Below are 23,891 nucleotides of genomic sequence, written 5' to 3'. Positions count from 1 at the left end.
GTGGGGTTGAATTTTTGAATTCAAAGCCGCTGCCACACAAGAGAATCTGAAATCAGATTGCACCAAAAGGCAAAATGGTTTTATGATTAAAAAACAAAGGTGATGAATACTAACCTGTTGATTCTGTGTCATTTATTATTGTGTAAACAAAGACATTTTTCAAGTTGTACCACCGCAGTAAATACCACTTGTAGGCAATCATTCTCAAATGACTGAGATTGGTGCCGTTTTTCCCTGCAGTCTAAACCCTTTTGGCCCCAGTGTCTCTGAAGATGTAAGAGAAGCAAGTATAAAACATAACATAATTTATGTCACATGATGATTGTTTTTCAGACATTTACAGCTATTACAAAAGCTGTGCCACTCGCATCCTTGTAAACAGTTCACAGGAACAATCGTCTTTGATTCCAGTAGACAAAGCATCTTCATCTGCAAGTCTTGATTGCACTGTTGTTCATAAGATGATAAGAATGTCTCCAGCAGTAATGAATCCCTGTGAGTTATTGTTTACAAGTGATAGATGTATTCCTCTTGCTTCCTGGCTCCTGGGGATGTCCAAGCTTCGCATCTGTTTCTCGGTAAAGAAGACAGTTTAATGACTTGTGGAGGAGTCACTTTTTTTTTCATTTAAAATCGAGTTTCTGCTTTTTCCCCACCTTTGTTTTCCATAAGCCTGTTGCCCAGAGAACCTTGAAAAAGAGCTAAAATATCAAACTATGAAATTTGTAGCTTGGACTGATTTGACACACACAGATTCACGCTCACACACAAAAACATTTCCAATCTTTCAAAGACTTTACTAGCTGGCTTGAAAATGATCTGATATTTTCCAGTCATTTGTATGCACGTAGCCAGTTGTATGATTGTCATCCTAACAATGCTTCTCTCCAGTGAGTATCATCAACATGCCAGTTGCCTGGGTGCCAATTTTAATTATTATTTTTTTTGTGTGTGGTTTTCCAGACTGTCTTGTATGGCCCTCTTCAGGCTGAGGGCTTTGTTTCATCCGTGCACTCCAAGCTTGGAGACCTCTCATACCACTGTTCTTGGCTCAGTGATTGTATGTTTTCACAGAGAGCTTACACTTATGGTCATTCAGGACCTTGGCAAATAGCAGGTTCGTTTTAGCATGGACTTCTATTCCATGGGGTATTATTGCCTGATAGGTTGTTCTATGCCAAGAAGGGCTTTTCGAAGTGGAGAAGGTCATTGGTTATGACAGGTTACAGGAGATACTGTGTCTAAGTGTCCATTATAATAAGATATCTATGAATAGAAAATAGCTTTGTAAGATATCTTGCCTGTAACATCCACAGACAGCCAGGCATTATGATGTGTATGAATATCACACGTGCCATTTCACATGATAACTTTTTGCTGTTTTGTGAGATGAACGAGGCTGGCTCCTTACCTTTAATGCAATGTCATGATAGCACGTTGGCAGTTTTGTGGTTGATAATGTTTTTTTAGGTTTTTTTTGCATACGTTTAGTTTACGCCTGTAAGTTCAGTGTACAATGTTGCATTTAATGGAATCTAGTCAAATGACATTTACTTGATTTGGATACATTCACTTGATACCGAGCATCTTTTCCCTAATGATTAGATATTTGTCCAGTCCAGAGAATTAAAAAAAAGAGTTTATTTTAGTAATGTGTAGATTTCATCGTTTAAATTGTGTATTTCTTAATGTAGAGTTTGCTTGATTAACTTTTTGGGGGCTGATCGTAAAAGCCAGGCTAAATGAAAGTCAGAACACTCACTGATAGTGTAATGTGCTCCCTGTAGGATGGTGTGGTAATAAAGAATATCTCTGTGAGAAAAGTTAAACACCCAATTAGGAGGGGTTTTTTCATGCTCTAATTGTTTGATTAAATAAGGTTGATTAAAATAACCTAAAATTAAATTTTATTGCTCTTAAGAGACATTTGATCCCAAAGAAATGTGCATTTTCCCTGGGGCTTTCATAATGGTCGCAGATAAAAGAATATGTATGTGTTTTAATCGTTGTTTAAACCTAAATACTCAGCATCTTCATCGTATACTTGCTTCATCTGTGTCTCGTGTTTAAAAGAAAGAAATAGATAAAACGTCACTCGCCTATTTGCTTTTCCCTTAAGGCTGCAAAGTATAAACTGAGACATAAAAGAACAAAACCCACACTGTTCGTCTTTGAACATCAAAGATGAATCCGTTTGATGTTCATATTTAGCTCCAAATTCCAATTTTGCCATGCCTTGTGGACCTTCTAACTATGTTTTTCTTTTTAATGGTTAATTAAATATTTTAAAAATGCTTGCTAAAAGACACTGAACTGCATCTTTTCTCCAGGTTTTAGTCGTGTATATAATGTGCTGTACCTAAATACTGTCATTCCACTAATCTATACTGCGTATGCAGTTCGTGGGAACTTTAGTTGAACTGGTTTCCTTCCTTCTGAAAAGGTTTAGATTTATTTTCTTATTGTTAACTATCATGGGAATTCAAAACCACCAACTTCACGCTTTGGATGAAAATAGTCTGCTGCTTAAAATTACATCCTAAAATTTGACAATATCATATTAATTATTTATATTAGTCTGCTTTTTGTTATTTTGTTTTTCTGCCTTCTGTGTGCACCTATGGACTGATAAATGGCCAAATGACATGATACGACTGCCTCAGTGTTTGTATTTGATATTAAAAAAGTGTTGTGTTCTCATCAGAAAAACAGTTATTTTGGCCGAAGTCATGAAATCTCCAATCACAGTCTTTTTGTCCTGTTTGGGTGGAGTGGAAACCAGCTGTTCATGCAACCTTTTAAATGGAAACAGTGAAATAATGTGAAAAATGTACAGAGGTCTATTGTTCATTCATCTGGTGTGATGTCATGTGATTCATGACTCTAGATTTAGCATGCACTCTATATTAACTCTGCTTTTGGTCTCTAACAACTGCTCTGTTGATGTTCAGTACTCACCAGGAAGGGTACAGCAAATTATTAAAGCTTAACCTGACTGTTGTGGCTGAAAACAGTGTTAGGACCTCACTCTTTGCAGAGGGAGGATTAATATTAATTTAGTAATTAATATTAATAAAATAGCTGGATATTTTGCTAGAAAACACATTATAATTTCTTGAGAAAAAAACATGTATACACGAGTAATATAGTAGATTGGACTTTAAGGGTTAAATGCAAATCCTTAGAGCAGGGGTCGGCAACCTGCGGCTCTTTAGTCCTTATACTGCGGCTCCGCGTGGTTTGGGAAAATAAATTACAAGTATTTAGCTGAAGTGTATTTTTTTTGTATTAGTTCTTTTTAAACTTGTAGTTCTAAATTGAAAGATTGTGATATTGAAATATAAAAATAAAATTATATTTTATTATTTTTCGTCGCTCAAAATAAGCGTCACACTCGCGGAAGCCGGTACACTCGCCGAAACGCCATGCATTTACCGAGACTTTAGACCCCAGGTAGGCCAATTATGGATCTTCGGATCCACATTATGTCAGCAACTATTCTCCACCGTGAACTATGTTAAAAACAAACACCGCTCCCGCCTCACAGATGACAGCTTACAGTCCTGCGTAAAGATGAAAGTGACTTAATTGTGTAATAAATAAATAAATACATAAATATTTATGCAGAATTTTGCAAATATTTATTTTTCATTTTTTTAGTAGTATAGTGCTTTTTTCCAATTTAAAATTCAGGTCAAGGCTCTGCTATGCTCCAAAAGCCCAAAGGCGATATAAGGCTGGCGGTTCACAACAGTTTTTCTTTGCTACATGGATCATTTTAGTTCAGCTAGGTGTCTTTCCTTTTTGTTATGTTTCTTTAAGTGTTCAAAATGTGTTCATTACATAAATATAATGTAGTTTTCTCTGTAGCACTTCATGGATTTCATAAGCAACACACTTTAGTTGTTCACACAAAGCATAAAGGTAGAAAAAACAATATATACAGTGTTATCTTCATTTTAGATGCCACAAAGTATTTGCGGCTCCCAGTGTTTTCTTTTGCGTGGAAACTGGGTCCAAATGGCTCTTTGGGTGTTAAAGGTTGCTGACCCCTGGCTTAGAGCAATAGAAAGCAGCCTGTCAGTCATGAATGCAATTTCATTTTGCATATAAGACAATTTACTGACATGTCTGTGATATGCCATGTCTAATATATTCACTGATTCATGATGATGTAAAACAATTTATAGCTGAATAAGGATGATAGGCATGTCAATATAAACGTAAATAAAAAAATCTTCTGTAGTGAGACTACAGTCTGACCTGGGCATCATGGCCATGTTTATATAATTTAAGCCATTTGGTTCATAAATATTCTCAGCAAAAAGTTCTCAGATTGGTTTGTCTGACAAATGTCTTAAGCTATAGAATTTTATTCAGTGATCTTAAAAAAAAAAAGGTCAGTTTTTCAACTTTTAACTTGGATAAGATAAGATAAGATAAGATAGAACTTTATTAATCCCTCGGGTGGGTTCCTCTGGGAAATTCGATTTCCAAAAAAGCACAGCACCGACAGAAGTTACAGAGTTATACACACACACATATATATAAATACAGAGACAATATAAATAAAATATACGAAGGGGATAAATAGAATAAATAGGAATAAAAATAAAATGCATTAAAATAATCTTTGTGCAAATAGATACTGCACGATTATGTCAGCTGGAATTTGGTGGAATACACTTTAAATGTATTTTGGAAAAAGCCTTCATGCACATGTTACGGTCTTTGTGCACGTGGCCTTTTTTTAAAGCAATCACTTCAGGTAAGCTAACAGCCCTGAGCTCAGTCTACAGTCTCAGGCCCATGTGACTCGCTGATTTGATTCAGAAAGCTATGTTGGAGTCATTTGAGCTCCCTAACGCAGCCTGAATCGGATCACAGCCCAGTTTTGCCTCTGCTGGACAACGCCCCAGGAGTTAGTCTTGTTGTACACAAACAAATATTAAAGAGAAATAAATGGGTGGAGAAACAGAACAAATATGTTGTGTAGGACACAAAATTATACGCCATGACCTCAGTAATGAACCTAAATGTCACCTCTATTAAACATCTGAGTGCTTTCTAAAACGATGTATTAAAGAGCACTATCTACCATTCAATATCTCCAGCATCATCAGAACATCATGTAATATACCATCAACAAAAAATCTTTTGTTCACCTTTCAGCAGCGACTACTGCTTTTTCATTTGATCATTCTGGCAGCTAAGGAGAAGGATTGCACTAGCATTGTGTTTTTGCACAGTAGACCTATGTTCCAGGAGTGCAGCGTGCTGAGGGAGATATGACTAATGGCAGAGGTTCATTAGAAACGACCCTGAATGGGTTTCAGGTTAGAGTTGCTTGAAGGCTCGACAGAAAAGCACTTAGTCACTGTTGTCTCTTGTTGGCTTTGGTCCTCCAGGTTCCGATGACCGGGACACAGACCTGTTCTTGTGCGACACCAACACATGCAAGTTTGATGGGGAATGTCTAAGAATCGGGAACATGGTGACATGCATTTGCGATTTCAAGGTAAGATGTGACGTTTCTGTTACTGTTTCATTGTGTCTTTTTACTACAACGTTTTTCCTTTTGGTGTTAAATGTCTCTCTGCTAACCTGCCCCTGTCTTTATTAAAAGTTCATTCATGGTATCTATAACAATAAATGTAAGGCGGAGGTTTGATTTAATTGTATTATTTATACATTTGAAGAATTGTAATAGTGTCTGCCTTTCCAGCTTTTCCAAAATGTTGCCAATATTTATGCTAACATACAGAATAGTTAGCACATCTGCTAACTAGCTTACTACATATTTCATGCTATATTTTTTTCAGGGATTGTGCCCATTAATTACCATATGTTGACACATGTTAGTTAACTTTCCACTTTTGTCCTTGTCCAGATGGTAGCCATTAAAACAGGCGCTAGTTTCAAGGTTATAGCATCGATGCTACAGTCACACAAGGGAAAACAGTGTTTATAGACTGTGGCACAAACAAAATAATTACAACTCTGTGCAATGAACTTTTAATCTCTTTGGATTTGAAATAGTTGCTTTTAACACAGGGACCAGGTCTGCAACCACTTGTGGTTAGTTGCTGTGTAAGAGAGCAATAAAACAGCAGTAAGATGAATAAGATGAACCCAGTTATGGCAGTTATACGGAATGTGTTTGTGATGAAACAGCAATTAACTGTAGTAAATCAGATTGGCGAATAACAATTTTGTCCCAAGTAGTTTGCTGTTCTATTTTGTTGTTTTGTTTTTCTAGCATGACTGAGACATTACCTGGCTGGTGCAATCTATGTTAAATCTATGTTAATTTTGAGTATTCATTTTGTTACTGTGTGAATTTGTAGCACTTGAAGAAATGCTTCATTGGAACAAAATAAATAGTGTGCATGGTACACTATAATCCCTCAATCCAATTGCTGCATTTTATAAATGCACAAATGATCATTCTAAACATCTGATTAGTGTTATGTAAAATGATGATTACTAAGTGTCTGAAATCTCAGTTCAGTACAGCTGCAACAGTCGTGAAAACCAGGGCCCTTAGTCTAACCTCCTTTATTTTAATATATTCAACAGTCAAAGGCCAGGAGTGTGTGTGTTTTCTTGCTTTCAGCACAATAAATCTAAATGATTTGAGCATCAAATGCTGAAACTAATTAAAATTGCACTTGTATAAGTGTAAAAATGGCACGTATAAAGAAAAATAATAATGAAACACAGCAAAAAAAACACTTGTGTTATTGGAAATATACACCTATAATAACTTGAAAGTTAATCTGTGATGCGTCTGAAGAAAGAATTTAAAGATTTATAGAATCGATTGGATCGAAGTCCATTGTGTCTATTAGACGATATTAGGCCCAAGGGGAGGTGCTCGCATACCATGAGCCCAGTTTATAGCTTGCTCTGAAATTTGACATCGCTATCCTGGTATACTACACTCTCCACATTCATAAACAAGACTGTCACTGATGAGACCAAAGACTGAAAGGCCCTCGTTAACGGCATAAATCTAGGAAATTAGGCTGTTCTTGATAATGACTCATACTTAACTTTATGGCCAGACCTATAATAAAAAAGGAGCAAGCCAGTCAGCAGAGTATTGATTTTTGTATAACGTTTGCAAGCTTTGCCAATGAATATGCTATACAGAGCCCCTGATAATAGAAACCACTGGGATCTGAGGATGTGGCACGTGTTCTCATCTGTCGCTTTTATCAGAACGTCATCAGCGCGAGCAGGCACTAGGCAGGCTGACACTCGATTGGTCACCAGTTTTTATCTCAATTTCGTACTTCCCTGGGAGCAAATGTTAACAGAGGCCTGCAGATAAATGACATTACAGCTCCATTCCTCTTCAAGAGATCTCACACTGATACTGCTGTCGCTGTGCATTCAGGCGCTCTCTGTGCTCTCGGAAAAGAACAGGTCACACCACAATTTCTGCCTTAATACCATGAGTCAGAGGGCAACTTTCTATGCATCTTTGTTTTGTTTGTGTGGAGGAGTTCCTAATGTCAGTCTCTTTATTTCATCAGTCAACATAAACATGACCCCCCTAGCCTAGCAGGCGATGCCATGCCCTGAAATAATCAGTCACTACTAATCACTGTCAAATAAATGGATCCAAGATTTTTCTCCTGTTGGCAGTTTGTTCAAGCTTTCAGAGGGGAACGTTGCATAAATTCTCATCTTGGATGGATTTCCTTTGTTCCAGAGGAATCTATGTGTGCACACATTCGCACACAAAAACCCCAAGCAAGAGACATGCAAGGGACTGTGAAGAGGAAGAGAGTTTGATGTGGTGGAATCAATGGACACTATTCATTGCCAAGATGCATTAGATTTGCCTCACACTGACTCTTTAAAGAACCAAGACTTTCTCTCGCTAACCCAAGTCAAACTGCTACACAGCAGCGTGCGCTCTTGTACCTGAAAATGAGTTACGTCTTGTCTTTGCTAATGCAATGCCCTGACTAATCACATAAAGTTTGCCGGTAATTCATCTCACAGCAGCTGCCGGGCAAAGCTATTGTTGCCGGTTTGGTTTTGTTAATGTCAGGTCACAGTGCTGATTCCCAAAGGGATCGTCCAGTCTAAAAGTATGTGCGCTCACGGCGATGTGAAATACTTCAACTCAAACTGTCCACTAAAGGGTAACTGGAACAATTTATTATTCTTAGTAATGGTTCTTTTTAACAGAAAAGTTGGGAGTTGCTGGAAAAATATCCAATAACTAGACACAAAATTTGCATATAGCTGTTCTCAGACTCTGAAAGATATAAGACATCATGGAAGCAAATAAAGGAGCTTTAAATATAGGCAGGAATGTCTGGTTTTTTTTTTTGTTGCTTTGTTATGTTTGATTACTGGGCTTTTTTCCCCAAAAAAAATAATTTAATGAATTTTCATTTTATTTATTTATTTTATTGTAGTAATTCCAACAGGAAACCACACTTTTGAGTCATCTATCCTAAACTGTCATGGCTAAAGATAAAAGATGGATGTGGCAGGTGATGCTGGAGTAGCCTACTGGGACCTTTGGGACTATTTCCCGTTTTAACTGTTAAGCAAATGAAATTAGATAAACATCAAGTTAATCTGCTCTAAAAGTAAGACTCATATTGCACCTTTTACAGCTTTGATATTGGAGCCTCTGGATGGATGCTATGACCTGAGGGAATCCCCCGCCTATATCACTAAAGTTGGTCTAGCACATAAAGAATTAGATCGGTCATTTTATCATTGATATTTTCTCTACAAAAGCTGGCAAGAGATTAGGAGTCTTTTAATTATTACTGAATCTCTCTCGTAAAACAAGAAATGCATCAGATAAACTCAAGTTTTGCATGTTAGGGCTATTTGTACAATTGAGTATAAGAAATGGCCAAAAATGGCATTAAAAATAAAAAATGCAGTCCTTGCAGTTAAAGGTTTTCATATATTTTTGAGCAAGTGATAACGAAATGTTCTGCTATGAGGATCGTCAAGAAGTTAGTTAGCGAGGAGGACAGGACTGCCTGATAGAATACTGGGAAAATGTTTATGAACCACATTAACTGCACTTTCAAGTAGAAAAAAACACACAAACCCACAGAGAACATGATAAATGGATCCTGCATGAAATCCAGATGTTCATACGCTTCCCATGTTTACATTGTAGATTGGAAGAAATCTATCACGTAAATTCAAATAAGATTAAAGGCTATTGAGCCAAGTCATTCATATTTTTTACAGCATTTCACATACATAAAGTCAAAGATACAAGCAGAATTATTAAATGAATAATTGATTAAAGTTGTTAAATCAATAGCCTGAAGGTATCCATGAAATTATACCTTCATCCTGACATTAATATCAATCAATACTGATGGATTTAATACTGGGGTGGAGGGTTTGTATAACTTAGTGTTGTTTAGGAGACTGATGAGAAACTAAAAGAAAAGTTTAAACTGAATTGTGCTGTCATTTATCCCGTTTTCTCCACCATAAAAATGGTTTGTAGCTTGAAGCTAGTGGCACATGCTGCGTCTTAATGTATCAGCTCTTACATGTTCAATAGACTCTTAGAAAAATACAGGAATCAAATAAAGTGTTGTTGTTTTTTTTATATATCTGTAATCAGATAAAGTTAGAACAAAGTGCTACAGTGTTTGGTAGGTTAGAATAAAATAGCTCAAAGAATAATGAGTTTTTCCCCACACGGTGTAATTAGTAGTATAAGTGTGCATAGCATACCTTCATGAGTCTCTTCCAAACACAATAGCAAGGTTTTTGGGTCAAGAATGAATGCAGTAATATTCTTCAGAGAAAGTTCAAAATCTGTCATAGCCTACAGCAGGAACAAATTCAGGAACAGTCATGCTCTTGTTCCTGCTGAAAACAGCATTAACATTATAGCTGCAGCTCTGTAACACAAGCTAACACTACTTAGCTTACACTTTTTGCATTTTGTTTAATTTTCTGCTGGATTCATGCATTTAATCGACAAAAGGTAATGATGGCAAATAATTTTTAATGGCAGCGAAATACTGGTACTTAGGTGCAAATTAGTGCAACAGGTCAATCAATTAATTTAATTTGTGTGAAGGAGAGTGAGTGTTTTAGGTAGCAGAGGAAGCTTTATTTATCTGCAGTGTAATTACACAATGAATTTGTCTCTCACGTTATAATTTAATAAATGTTTTTTATCAAAGTCAGTGAAATTACCACTAAATGTTTTCAGTGGCTTAGTGTATTAAACAAAATAAGATGACACTTTAAAGGCAAATGTCCTTTCAAAAACATTGGCGACACCAACGTTATCAATTACTGCTTATTAAGCCTGTGTTTATTCAGGTAAGTGAATCAGTAGAAGAATTTGGGAACAAGTTAAAAATAAAAAAATGCAAATGCTAGAAAATTTAATCATTTTTACAAAAATTTGGAGTAAACAAAGTGTTGGCAAAATTCATGACCAAAGCATGTGATAGACTGTGTGCAAGCAAATCTTTGACAGAAATTCCTTTTGAAAGGCGTTCAAGTCTCAAAGGGCAGAGAGTTGGAAAGCACCGTGAGTAGATCCAGCAGCTCTGTTTATGAGTAAGATGTTACATTACAGCTGAATGTGAATGGAATATGTGTAAAATCATCCAAGCATCTCCCGCCGAAGGTGTTGCAGATGAATGAGAGGCAGATGTTAACACAGCAGATGTAAGTAATGTGATGGGTCATTTATCTCGGGATTATGTACTACTCGAGGCTGATGACTACCAGCCCAGAGTCCTTGTAGTGTTCCAGGTAGGTCATGTTTAGTTTATGAAAGTTTCTGCAAATTGCCTGGCACCAGTAATACATTTCCTGAAGCAGTACACTGAAGGTTATTGCTGCTCTGGATAGTTTAGCCCTGTTATCTTGAGAAATACTTTTTTTTTTCTTTTTAAGAATCGAATCGCATAAAAGACTCTTGCAGGATTTTATCTGTGTGGCTGTTTATGAGTTTGACAGAGTGACATTCAACTAGAACTACAACATGAGTGACATGTTTCTGTTTGTCATCCTTTCAGTACAGTGTTCCGCTAGGGTTAGCTATAATGCAGTTCACCTTTCACGGCCTCGCTGTTTCACGTATTTATTTTTGTGCAATTTTGCGTGTTTTTTTTTTTTTCCAGCGCATTGTGTTCTGCTTTCTGATCGGCTGTAAACCACTGTCAATCAATCTCCTCCATGCCGTGTCTCCTGTACAGTGCAGAATGCGTTCAGTTTGTCAAATTTACATAAATCTTCGATCACTAGCAGTGTGACTCTGAAGTGCTGTATTGTATGTTTGTAAGTTTCACCCCCAACAAAAGCATCCATCCATCTTCTTCCGCTTTATCCGGGGCCAGGTCACGGGGGCAGCAGCCTAAGCAGAGAAGCCCAGACCTCCCTCTCCCCAGTCACCTCCTCTAGCTTATCCGAGGGAACACCAAGTCATTCCCAGGCCAGCCGAGAGATATCATTTCTCCAGCGTGTCCTGGGTCTGCTCCGGGGCTTCCTCCCGGTAGGACATCCCCGTAACACCTCACCCAGGAGGCACCCAGGAGGCATCCTTGTCAGTTGCCTGAACCACCTCTACTCTGAGCCCCTCCCGGATTTCCGCCGCTTGTATCCGTGATCTCGTTCGAACCAAGCTCTTGCAACGGATGTATAGGGATCGAATGGCCCGTAGCAATGGGCCAGACACCCCATACTCCCGCAGCACCTCCCACAGGACACCCCGAGGGACACGGTCGAATGCCTTCTCCAAGTCCACTGCCCAACAACGCTGCTGACTTCGACTGAGAAGTCAGCAGTGTGGTGGCACCCTTCACCTCTGGTGTCCACCATTTGGTTCGGGGATTACCACCACGACAGGCACCAACCATCTTGCGGCCGCAGCTCAATGCAGCATCTTCAGCAATAGAGATGCTGAACATGGTCCATTCCGACTCAATGTCCCCAGTCTCCCTTGGAATGCTGTTGTAGCTCTGCCGGAGGTGTGCGTTCAAGATCTCACGGACTGGGGCCTATGCTAGACGGTACCAGCACACCACACTCACTACACGTTTAGGTGCACCGGGTCTGTCCAGTGTCCTCCCCCACCACCTGATCCAACTGACCACCAGGTGGTGATCAGTTGACAGCTCAGCCCCTCTCTTTACCCGAGTGTCCAGAACGTATGGTCGCAGGTCAGGTGATACGATTAGAAAATCAACCTACGGCCTAGAGCGTCCTGGTGCCACGTGCACTTATGGACACTCTTACGTTCGAACAAGGTATTCATTATGGCCAAACTGTGATTTGCACAGAAGTCCAGCAACAAAACACTGCTCGGGTTCAGATCAGGGAGGCCGTTCCTCCCAATCACGCCACTCGAGGTCTCGTTGTCATTACCCACGTGAGCATTAAAGTCTCCCAGTAGAACAACAGAGTCTCCAGGTTGAGCACCTTCCAACACCCCACCCAGGGACTCTAAGAAGGCCGGGTACTCTGAACTGCCACTCGGCGCTTAAACACAGATGACAGTCAGGACCCATTCCCTGACCCCAAGGCGCAGGGAACAAACCCTCTCATCCACCGAGAAGAACCCTAACGTACAGGCAGCAAGCCTAGGGGATATTAGAATACCCACCCCAGCCAGCCGCCTCTCAACAGAGTCCAGCCCCTCTCCAGGAGACTGGTTCCATAGACCAAGCCATCTAGCTGATACCTCTCAACCTCATGCACTAACTCAGGCTCCTTCCCCACCAGACAGGTGACATTCCATGTCCCAATTCCCAGTCTTGGTAGCCAAGGATCAGTCCGCCAGGGCTTCTGCTCCTGGCCCCCACCCGGCACACAATGCACCCGACCCCTATGGCGCCTCCTGCGGGTGGTGGGCCTGCGGGAGGGTGGGCCCATGTCCCCTTTTCGGGCTGTGCCCGGCTGGGCCCCATGGACTAATGTCCGGCCACCAGACGCTCGCCCTCGGGCACCCTCCCCGGGCCTGGCTCCAGGGTGGGGCCTAGGGATGGGTATTGATAAGATTTTAACGATTCCGATTCCATTTTCAATTCTGTTTAAAGATTCGAGTCTTTATCGATTCTCTTATCGATTCTTATTTTTAAAAAAGGAGAACACTAAAATCGATTAGCTTAGAACTTTGTTTTATATCTTCTCTTTGAACAAGATAGAAATTGAGGAGTAACATGGCCTTACAAACCCAACAGTGAAATCTTAAGAGATCCACAGCCTACGGCTCTTCAATGGGTTGTCCCAGGGTCCCCAGGAAAAAAAATGTAAATGTAAAATAATAAAATAACCATTCTTCTGTAGCAATAACAAAGTGTAACATAAATTATTCTGTAGCAATTACACAAGAATATCCAGTAATGTCCCTGCCTAGAATTAAACACATTGACTTACCAAAGTGAAATCAGGGCATCTGCTGTGGCAAATGGGTGCAAGCCTTTGACCACAAACTTACTCACTGCTCGGTGACATTCGTCTATCCTGGCCTGAAAGGAGACGCTACCGGTAGACTGCAGCGAGAACTGCCAGCATCTGAGCCAGACTCTGTCTGTGTCTCTCATCGTGGTCACCTAAATGCACAGTAATGGAAGGTTTTGTAATAAGGCAGATCGCGCTAACATAATATGCACCTGTTAGTTGATTATTTATCTGCCGCATTAACGGGAGAGGACGTGCAAACGTTACCGCTGCTGCTGGGTTGAGATTCACGAGTCCGGAGCGGAATTAAAAACACGACATTCATTTAAGGTCATCGCGTGTTTTGTGAGCAAATGCTTTTGCATATTCGTAGTGTTTCCTCCCTTAAATGAAATATCTACTTTGCAAGTATTCCATGTTGCCCTGTTGTCATCCATTCTCGTAAAGTATAACCAAACTTTTGAGCATTTGAGCCGCTTAGGTACCGTGTTTCCTGCCAGGTAAGCGACGCTCCGCAACGTGGTGACGTCATTTGGGGCGACTGGAATCGATAAGGGAATCGTTTGCAAAAATGGCAAACAATTCCAAGGAATTGAAACAGTGGGAACCGGTTCTCAACAAGAACCGGGTTTCGATACCCATCCCTAGTGGGGCCCCGGTAACCCTATCCCGGGCAGGGTAAACTGTTCCCTCAATGTCTTCTTCATAAGGGTCAACAAAAACAATGTCGACGAAACATTTTGCACCATCAAAGGCACCTGCGGTAGCACCCAAGAGACAGAGGAAGATGGTAACCTGGACATGGGTTTCATCTTTGGTTTCATTCTATAATACTGGACTTATTTTTCTACGAAGGTTTGAACTTTGAGAGTGTTTAAACAAGAGAGAAAAGTGTGAAAATGTTCATGCCTGTCTGAAAAAAGTGTATAAAGTGTGTAGTGAGGGGTTTTATAGCCCTAAAACATCTATAACAATTGTAAAAAATAATGCTGGCTACTTCGCACAGTTCACCTTTCGCGGGTTATTTTTAGAATGTAACTCCCGCAATAAACGAGGGAACACTGTAATCCTTATATTAAAAGTGCCTTTTAGATTCATAATCATAATGCCACAGTGTGAAAGTGTATGTACGGTTAAGGTTTTATGAATAGGTGCTAAAAATCAACATAACTGAGAGCTCATTTTCCCTTTAGGCTGCTTTGAAAATACATTGGCTCTGAGGATCTCATTTAATACTGCTTCACAAAGTCTCAACGTTGTCTGTGTGGGTTTAAATAAAAATGTCATAGTAATAAATAAATATAGGAAAAAAGTAGTTGACTCTTTTGTCTATGTCTTCATGTCTATGTCTTCGTAAAAAGTTTTGTGTTGATTTTATGATCTCAGTCATTAGTTTCCAGTTAGTTCCCATTAGAATTAAAAATGATGATAAAGACGACAGTTTTAGTATTGGCCTATTTTGTGATCGACAAGTTGGTACTTTATGAATACAGAGTGTCCCTTGGCTTTTTTAAAAAAATACAAATTCACCTCTCACCAAGACAGCAATGGCAAAAACATTCACTTTCATAATAAGATTAACCAATGGGTTACTTCATGGGTTGAGCCAAAAGACGATGATCTCGGAAATCCATGAGGGTTGATTATTAAATTCATATTCAGTTCTAAATTGCCCTCCTGTAATTTCATATCAGTATATAACCAACACTTGCAACAGGATCATATCTCTCTGTACATCCCCCCACGTGGCACCTCTGTCCTCTTTATCACCTCTTTGTAACTTTTCCGCTTACTGTCTGTTTGAAGATGAAACACTATGCTTCACATATGGAGGATTCTGTGAGTCATTCTACACATGTAAAAATACATTTGGGAGACAAACTCCCTGTTATCACTTTCTGTTCAATTACCCTGCCACCGACGCTATCAGATGGTTATCAAACAATTGCTGCACATATTGGATGATTTGACTAAGAAGGAGGTTGTCCAGCCCTATTACATCAATCTTTTATATACCCTTGTATATTCCACAAAAACAACAACATTATTCATTCAAATAGGCAAAACGACCTCTGAGCGCTACGTGTATGTGTTTTCCTCATAAATGACCTTTTGTAGTCATGGAGATAACACATTGTCTGAGACAGAAGTAGTTTAACGTCATAGCAGTGCAAACGCTCTTAGAGAGGAGGTTTAGGGTGGACAGTGTGCTTTGACATGCGGGGGCAGCTGTTCCCATCCTGTCTCCTGCTATGACTTGTAACTGCTATTTTATGGTATATTATATGTAATTGAGATCCTTATCTGTGGAAAGCTATTAATATCGCGTTTAAAAATAAGACTAGTTATTAGCTAATAACACAACTGTATACAATCAGGCATATGTAGCACCTTTATTATATAAACTGAAGAAGTTGGGAAGTTGCTGTGGCTTTTGATGGCAGCAAGACATCTCTAATAGAGCTGGGACAGCACCATGTTTACCACTGTGGAGCATCCCCTCTTCAGTCCATAAAAGCTGGTTAGTGAGGAGATCAGTTGCTGGGTTTATGGGAGAGATTGTTGTCCCTTTCTTTTCTGATATATGATTCTAACTGCTCAACATTCCTGGGTCTTCTTTGTTGTATTTTTCACTTCATGATGCACCAAGTGTTTTCAGTTGGTGAAAGGTCTGGCCTGCAGGCAGGGCAGTTCAGCATGTGGACTCTTCTGCTCTGAAGTCATGCTGTTTAAATAGATGCCTTCGCTCCCTGAAAAACATAATGTCTGGATGGGAGCACATGATGCTCTAAAACCTGTATATACCTTGCAGCACTGATGGTGCCTTTCCAGATGTGCAAGCTGCCAATTCCATAGTCACTAATGCATTGCCATATCATCAGAGATGGAGGCTTTTGAAGTGAGTGCTGATATCAAGCCAGATGGTCCCACTTCTGTTCACTCCAGAGGATTCGGCATCCATGTTTTCCAAATAATTTATATGACCATAGATTACATTTTCATTTTGCCTAAGTCAATTTTTAATGAGAATAGAAGGCCCATAGTAGAGAGCGACATTTCTGGATTGGGTTCACATATGGCTTCTTCTTTAAAAGACAGAGATTTTACCTGCTTCTTGGATGATATGCTAAATTGTGTTCACAGACAGTGTTTTCTAGAATTTCTGAGCCCATGCCTTGATTTCTTTCACAGAAGCATAAATGGTTTTAATGTAGTGCTCTACACCTCTAGCATTAATTTTTGACCTTGTCCCTTGCGTACAGTGATTTCTCCAGATTCTATTTTGAGTTTATGAACTGTAGAAGAGGAGTTATTTACAGCCTGTGCGCTTTTACAGGAACATCATTTTGAAATTCGTAGATTGGTGAACTCTGTACACATCTTTACTTCTGAGAAACTCTGTAAGATACTTTTTTGTATCTAATCCTGTCAGCAAGATGTTTCCAATTAACCTACGTAGTTGTAAAATGTTTCTCCAGCTGTTTCTATTTCACACCACTTACTTTTCCAGCCTTTCGCCACCCCCGTCCCAACTTTTCTGAGATCTGTCACTACTATCAAATTCAATGCAAACTATTTTTTTTCTTAAATGGCAGTTTTTGTAAGTTTGAGTATGAGATGTCCAAATAGTTTCATTTTCACAGCTCAACTTTTGTGAAATTTGGGTTGTATAGATTACCTGCCCTCTAGTGGATCGTCGCTGCAATGAGGGAAGGGGAGTGACATTTTTACCTATTGCTGTGTCAGTAATTTCGCTTTTTTTTTTTTTTGAAGTACAAGAGAGTTAAAATTTAGCGAGACAAATATTGACTTGAAGTTAGAAAGATATACAGAGCAATACTTCAGGCCAGAGCACACAAATGTTGTGTATGCAGGTAGTGTAGTGTGGTGTAAAATCTGTGCATGCAGGCACTATCCTGTCTGACCTCTCTAAATACATCCAACACTGTACATTCAGACTGCAAAGCAAATTTGTTGACTTTATATAAAAGAATTTAGGATAATGTTGGCAGCACATTTGGTCCTCAATGTGTTCCCTGCTGGTTGTTTGATGTGGCCACTCCTCGTTGTTATGCCTGACCTCAAATTGCTCTCCCACTTTTCACCGCCGGAAGCCGTCTAATGTTTGGGTTGTGATGGCCAGACTGCTGAAGCTCGCAGCACATCAAAGAGGGATGAGAGCTAATGTGGGTTCATATGATGTTGATGGGAGGGTGTGGAAGGGCATTGCGTCCTTCATATTGCACTAAACAAGAAGCTGTGAAAACGTTTTGACACACACCTTTCAGAAGCACGTACACACAGCAACAAATGCCTGAGTGCACCTTAAACAGCGGAAACACACCTGGCCTTCCCTCTCTCCCCACCTTCCTCCTTCAACAGATTAACACAACACCCCATTCACTTCCACACAAATAAGCTAAAATCATGAAATCCACACACCGTCACACAGGCCCAGGTGGTACTGACAGTAGCTTTTGATGTAGACCCCATTCCATATATTTGCATTCATTTATAATCATTTTATCCAGGGCCATGTGTACCTACTGGGAGTGAGCTTTTGAATAATAGTGAGTTTATTTCCTCGAGCTGACCAGTATCACAGTTTTGTCAGTGATCTAGATTTGGCCGTTCGCTGCAGCGAGTGGACAGCAGTGTGACTTTCTTTCACATCATGGAAATCAGTTGGTGAAATTTGATGGTGGAAAAAGACTGGAGAGCTCTCATGTATATATTATGAAGTCATCACTAAAACAATGATTGGATATGATCTACCTTTTAATATAACAGATTTTAGAAATACCCATATTACAAAATCGCAGTTACATGTGTTTAAGTTACTTTCTTTAACAGTGATGAAGAATAAATTACATTAGTCTTAGCTTGAACTTTTGATTTTGGTTGAACAAGCACATCAGTTAAAGCAGCAGCATTTTTGTGGGAGGCATTCCTAAAGAAAATACAAAATACACTTTTGGTTCAAGTGGTTATACTCCATGAGGAGACATTCTGTTATTTCAGCTCAGGTTTTGAACTATTCCTGCTGCAAGTGCAACACAAAAGTGTTGAATGGAATGTTATTGCTCTAAGCATGTTGTTCTGCTTCGAAATGCTTGAGTGTACTTCATAACGAAAAGCAACATTTTTAGATTCGTTTCTGTAAAGATTAGTTTCTGAATTATTATGTTTTAGTTGAGTAGGAGGCTTTGAGAAGCACAAGTGGAATTCCAATCTTTATATCAGAAAGGACCACTAAAAGAAGATGGTTATTTCCATCTGTAGCAATTTATATTTGGTCTTAGGGTGCTCTTCTCGGACCTTGAGCTCTCGTATACATAGAACACATAGGGCAGAGGACACATCCTACCATGTGCATAGAAAGAAAGCAGCTGGCTGTTAAGAAAACAGTAGGTGTCACTGACTTCAAATTGATTAGTCAAACAGGTTGAAAAGAGCTGCTGTTGTGGAGGTGGGTTGCAAAGTGACTTGCAGATGTGCAACAGCTGTAAGCAGGCTAAAGTAGATTTAACAGTTCACCCTATGTAAAAGTTAGCAAAAGCTGATATCAGATGCTTGACTTATTATGGTAGCAGCAGAAGTATTAGCATTGGCTGTGTCAACATGTCAGCACGGTCAACTAAGCAGGACAAAGCACCATCTGTGGAACAAATATGTCTCTTTAGTTGTTTGCGTCAATTAATTCTTCAGGTTGTTTGCTCTCATACCCAGATGTAGTGCATGTGATATATATCAATGACAGCCTAAATATGTTCCTGTTACACCGGGAAGGCAGAGAAGGAAGACACTGGACTCGGGGAGGAATTGCGCTGGGTGTCTCTCCTGAAAAACGGAGGATCTGTGTCAGCTCCTCTGTGGCTCTGGCTGGCCTGTCAGACACTATTACAGAGGAGTCTGTCTCTAGCGACTCGGCTGGGGAGACTCCACAGGGACTGGCAGGCTAGGCCCTAATCAAGAGAAGACTGCGAAGCGGTTAAAGAGCAGAAGCACAAGCCACCTCCCAGTCTTCCTGTATCTCTCTCCATCTTCCTGTTGTCACAGTAACTCCCGTCTCTGTCTCCCTCTCACTTGTCCAAACAACTTGCCCTGCCTTGTTGCCGTCCTGTGCTACTTTGTCTTTGTCTTCTCCTTCATTGTAAAGACTTGACCAGTGTGCGTAAACATTGCAAGGCATCACGGGAAAACAGTTTGTCACTTACCCAGACAGTGCTTGACACTGCTCTATCCAGGAGGTCTGTGGAATACAACACATTGTCAGGCACAGAAAAGATTTGTCACTCTGACAGCACTCCACTGGGATTCATTGTTGGTTTTTTTGCTGTTTTTTTTCCCCATTCACCTTATATGACATCCACTGTTCTAAGTGTTTGCGATCCGGCTTTGTTAAAGTTTATCTTCAGCAAAATAAAACTTTACTACACTTATGGGACACTGCCTTTGTCAGCAACTCGCCTTTTGGTTGCTGCTAACTTCCGTGGTCTCCATTCTCCCTAGGAATTTTGATATAACTGGATCTGAAATGAAGCTGAGCCCAAGCCTGTCAGTGACCATTACAGATGCAGCAGCCCACACCACACTTTGTTCTTCGTGTGTGAGCCATCGTTAGTGTTTTGGTTGTCTCTTTTTCTTGCATGGATGAAGGTCAGCCCCTTGCATGAAGCTGATAATCTGATAAATGTTTTTTAGCACAGTGATGCAGCAGAATAGATGTTGTGAATTTTGACTTTGGGACAAACCCGTGCTAATGATTTGATATTAAAGAGTAAATCATATCACAGAAGGCCTGATATGATTCTTTCTGCAAAAACATTATAGATGAATAATTAAAATGTATGGAAAATACATTATTTCTCAGATAAAATAAATATTTGTGCTGATGTTTAAATAAAACCCAGACATATTTTATCATACATGAAGTTTCTCCTGCTATCCCCATATTGGACAATACGTAATCAATAGAACAGTGAACATGCTGAATTAACAATCTTGAACACTGATTGAGATTAAAGGGTTTATGGAAAGGTTTTGAGCAATTACTTTGTTTGATTTACAGCCAAATTGTGGATTAACCATTAGAATATGTGCAAAATGTACTTTCTGAAAAAAGCATTTAGAAACACATGTTTTTGAAGTATTTTTTAAAAGATGACACTAAAATAAACCACAGGTAGATTATTTGAATAGTATAATGATTTCACTTGGAATTGCTTCTGCTACCCTTGAACATTTTTCTGAAAATGAAATATGAAAAATTGCTATAATTCTTAAAAACAATTCTCAGTGCTTGAATGGATGGATAGAAGCTTTACATCAGGACCTAATGAGCCACAAATGTTGCCTCTTCCTTTCCCTATTTTCACTGTACAATCTTGCAATGATTTTTTTAAATGGTCACAACAGCACATGTATTTAATTTTGTTCATGAACACACAATGTCAGGTATTTGGTTCACTCCAGTAGCTTTTAGAGTCACCTTTAGCAGAAATAACCTGAAGTAATCATTGTCTGTAAGACTTTTTCATTCTCTCACACCAGTGTGGAGGAATTTAGGTCAGCTCTGCTTTATCACGTTCTCTCAAGGTCCACCCCAGCATTTTAGTCCGGTTGAAGTCTAGACTTTGATTAAACCATTGAACCAGCTTTTTCAGCTACAATGTTGTAGATCTGGGATCATTGTTTTGTTGCATTACTCAATTCTGGCCCAGCTTAAGCTGCCTGATATTTGACTAGAATGTTTTAGTATAGAGAGGAGCTTATGAAGAACTCAATAACTGCAAGGCGCCAAGGTCATGAAGTTTAACGTTTAGCATCCAAACTGAGGTCTGTAGAGTCTGAGATGTAGCTCTAGCTCTTGGTGTTTTTCAAGTTCTCTGAGCACTGCACGGTCTGGCCTTAGGGAGAATCATCAAGAATCAGTCAAGCCCATGGGAAATTAGAAAATTCAATCCATCCATTGAAAGTTCATTGCGAAAGTTGGCTTCAGAAACGTTGCAACTTCAATAATTCATTTATTATATTATAATTATTATCATATAATACACCATGAGGGGGCAATCACATTACAGACAGACAGTGCCACCCTATGCCCTCCTCAGCCACTCCCCTGTTAATGCCACAAGAAAAGGGCAATTCTAGTCCACATTTTGTGACTATTGTCCCGCCTTTAGAGATACACTGGTACAACTGAAGCTGAAACTGAAAAAGAAAAGGATAATTCTGTGTTTGGCACTAATGTGACAGGAAAAGAGACATGAGTCTCAGGAAGCAAAAGAAAAATCGAACATGGTATTTATGCATTATTATATACAGTCATTCCCCCTCTGAGCTCCCTTACTACCTCATTTCACTACAAGGTCAAATCACAAATGCTGCAGACATCAATCAACCGACGTCAAGGCAGGCTGATGGAAAGAGGGCGCGTCGCATGCGTGGCGGAATCTCGGACGAGAGCGTCTGTCTCTTGTCATAAGCCACAGGTGCTCTCTGCCATCACCACCACAGGCGCTGAGCCATCTCAGTGAGACTTGATACAGCTTTGATAAGCATAAGTAAAGATTGCACCTGGGGGTCTCAGCAACTGAAGACAAGTAGTGTGGAAGCAAATGTGGCATTCAGTAGGGGCCGAGCAGGCAGAGGGTTTCATTAGAAGTAGAACGTGCTGGGCGGTGGCGTTTCCATCCTCTGAGGCTAGCCCTAGTTTCGTGGAGATGTTTATTATTGATAGAGGTGGATGATAGCCTTGGGATGAATTGCATAATCTAGAGCCGCCTCTAATGGATACAGGAAATGGATCAGGCTATCAGTCAGGTCCCTGTGGATGAAGGATGTGTCTGTGTTTGTATGTGTCTCTCTGTGTGCATGCACATGTGTGTATGTGTGTATTCACAGTAAGTCTGTGCAATCGTGTAGAACTGTGAACTGCAGGCGTGTGACAAATTAAAGGGGAACAAAACTGAACCTTTGAGCCCAACAGTTAGAGGATTGTGTGGCGGCGGGCAGGAAGGGGGTGTTCGCCGGCATGCTTTGGTTCCACCTGTCCTACTAGACTGAAGGGTCATTGCAAATGAATATGAAGTTATTCTGTGTGATGATTTTTATCTTTTGTTGAAACATATTTATCCTGAGTGGAGTGGTCTTTTTTAGATTGACCTCTCCTTTAGCACACGAGCAGTCATTGAATGGTTTAATGAGTATAAAAATGATATATTATTTAGTTTTTTCCTTAAATTTAAGATATATAGGTCAGACTAAAGCTGGGTGCTTAAAAATAAGTAAATATTAATAATCCCTGTGTAGAAACAGGGAACTTTTTCACATCAGACATGTTGGCTTTAGGAAAAACAATAAAGGAAAAACAAAGATAATGATCATGAGAAAACTCTGGTCAACTGCCCATAAAGTTTAAAAAATGTCATGCACCAGGCCTGGCAGATGAAAATAAGCATTAATAAAACATTAATAACGATAAAAACCTTTGAATTAGTGGTGCAAATTCGAATATTGCATGTCACATGTCTTTGCTAAGATCGTTTTTGAGATACGCTTTTAGGTACTGTTATTGTAACCATTTCTGTCTATCTAGTTATAGTAGTTATACTAGTTATAAACAGTTTATTACCATTAATCTCTGGTAACCGTAAGTGGTAATTAGTGTGCTTTTTAAACACACCAAGCAATGAAATTTAACCCATTTTCTGTTCAGAGAACCAAAGGTGTCCATGTCAGATAAACAAGTTTCCAACTTGACAACTATCTGGTAAACGTCCTGTTCCAGTGAGCCAACACCCACAATATCAGGACTTTCCCCAGTGGAAAATAAAAATCATTATTGTTTTTTAGCTGCTACAAAATATCAAAATGCCACGGTTCATGAAAGGCATCTGTAGTCATCTTCATCACACCTACATCTTCAGACAAAATAAGAATTAGCAGTTTAGAATTACATTTTTAGAAAGAAAAAAAACACATTTTAAGGTTGGAATCTAAATGCACTTAATACGCGACAGATGGAACTTTAATTTAACTTTATTTTGTAAAATAGACCCAACAGTTTTTTTGAGTCAGTTGTTAAGCTGTGCTGTTGTTTGAGTCATGAAGTTTGGGTTTTGTTGTCCACAGTTAAATGACAGAAGAGCTGCTGCTATGGTGAGGCCGTCAGTGCAGGAAGGAAGAAAAGGTTCTTATTTTCTAATTAAAAGAAAAGCTGATCATTATAATGCTTCAAACTAAATTTTATAGACTGGACTGTCATGCATGCTTTCTTTGTCCAAGTGATTGCAATGAGCTTATTTTGGAAATGGAAATGAAAACCTCAGCGTTGCACATGTTAACCAGAGGACCGGGGATAACATAATAAACATTTAAAAAGGTGAAATTCTTCCGGCCTATCAGGTGCAACAACGTGAGCAGGTGAGTCAGAAAGTTGTCAACTGAGTCACCCA

At 39.5% G+C, this 23,891-nt stretch overlaps 1 protein-coding gene across 1 annotated transcript in view; it reads left to right on the top strand.

Moving 5' to 3' along the window:
* LOC146557216 (tomoregulin-2-like) overlaps window positions 1-23,891 on the top strand; it is a 135,004-nt gene that overhangs the window by 8,973 nt on the left and 102,140 nt on the right. The window contains exon 2 of the mRNA XM_085248842.1: window positions 5,409-5,518. Within this exon, the coding sequence (XP_085104968.1) occupies window positions 5,409-5,518 (110 nt within the window). The remainder of the gene's footprint in view (window positions 1-5,408; window positions 5,519-23,891) is intronic.

This window comes from Mchenga conophoros, linkage group LG16 (assembly GCF_057382185.1).
Source record: "Mchenga conophoros isolate Kocher_MC1m ecotype Shallow Benthic linkage group LG16, M_conophoros_male_GT1.1, whole genome shotgun sequence".
NCBI lineage: Eukaryota > Metazoa > Chordata > Actinopteri > Cichliformes > Cichlidae > Mchenga > Mchenga conophoros.
The sequence above is the reverse complement of the archived record's forward strand: the minus strand, read 5'-3'. Positions and strand labels throughout refer to the sequence as shown.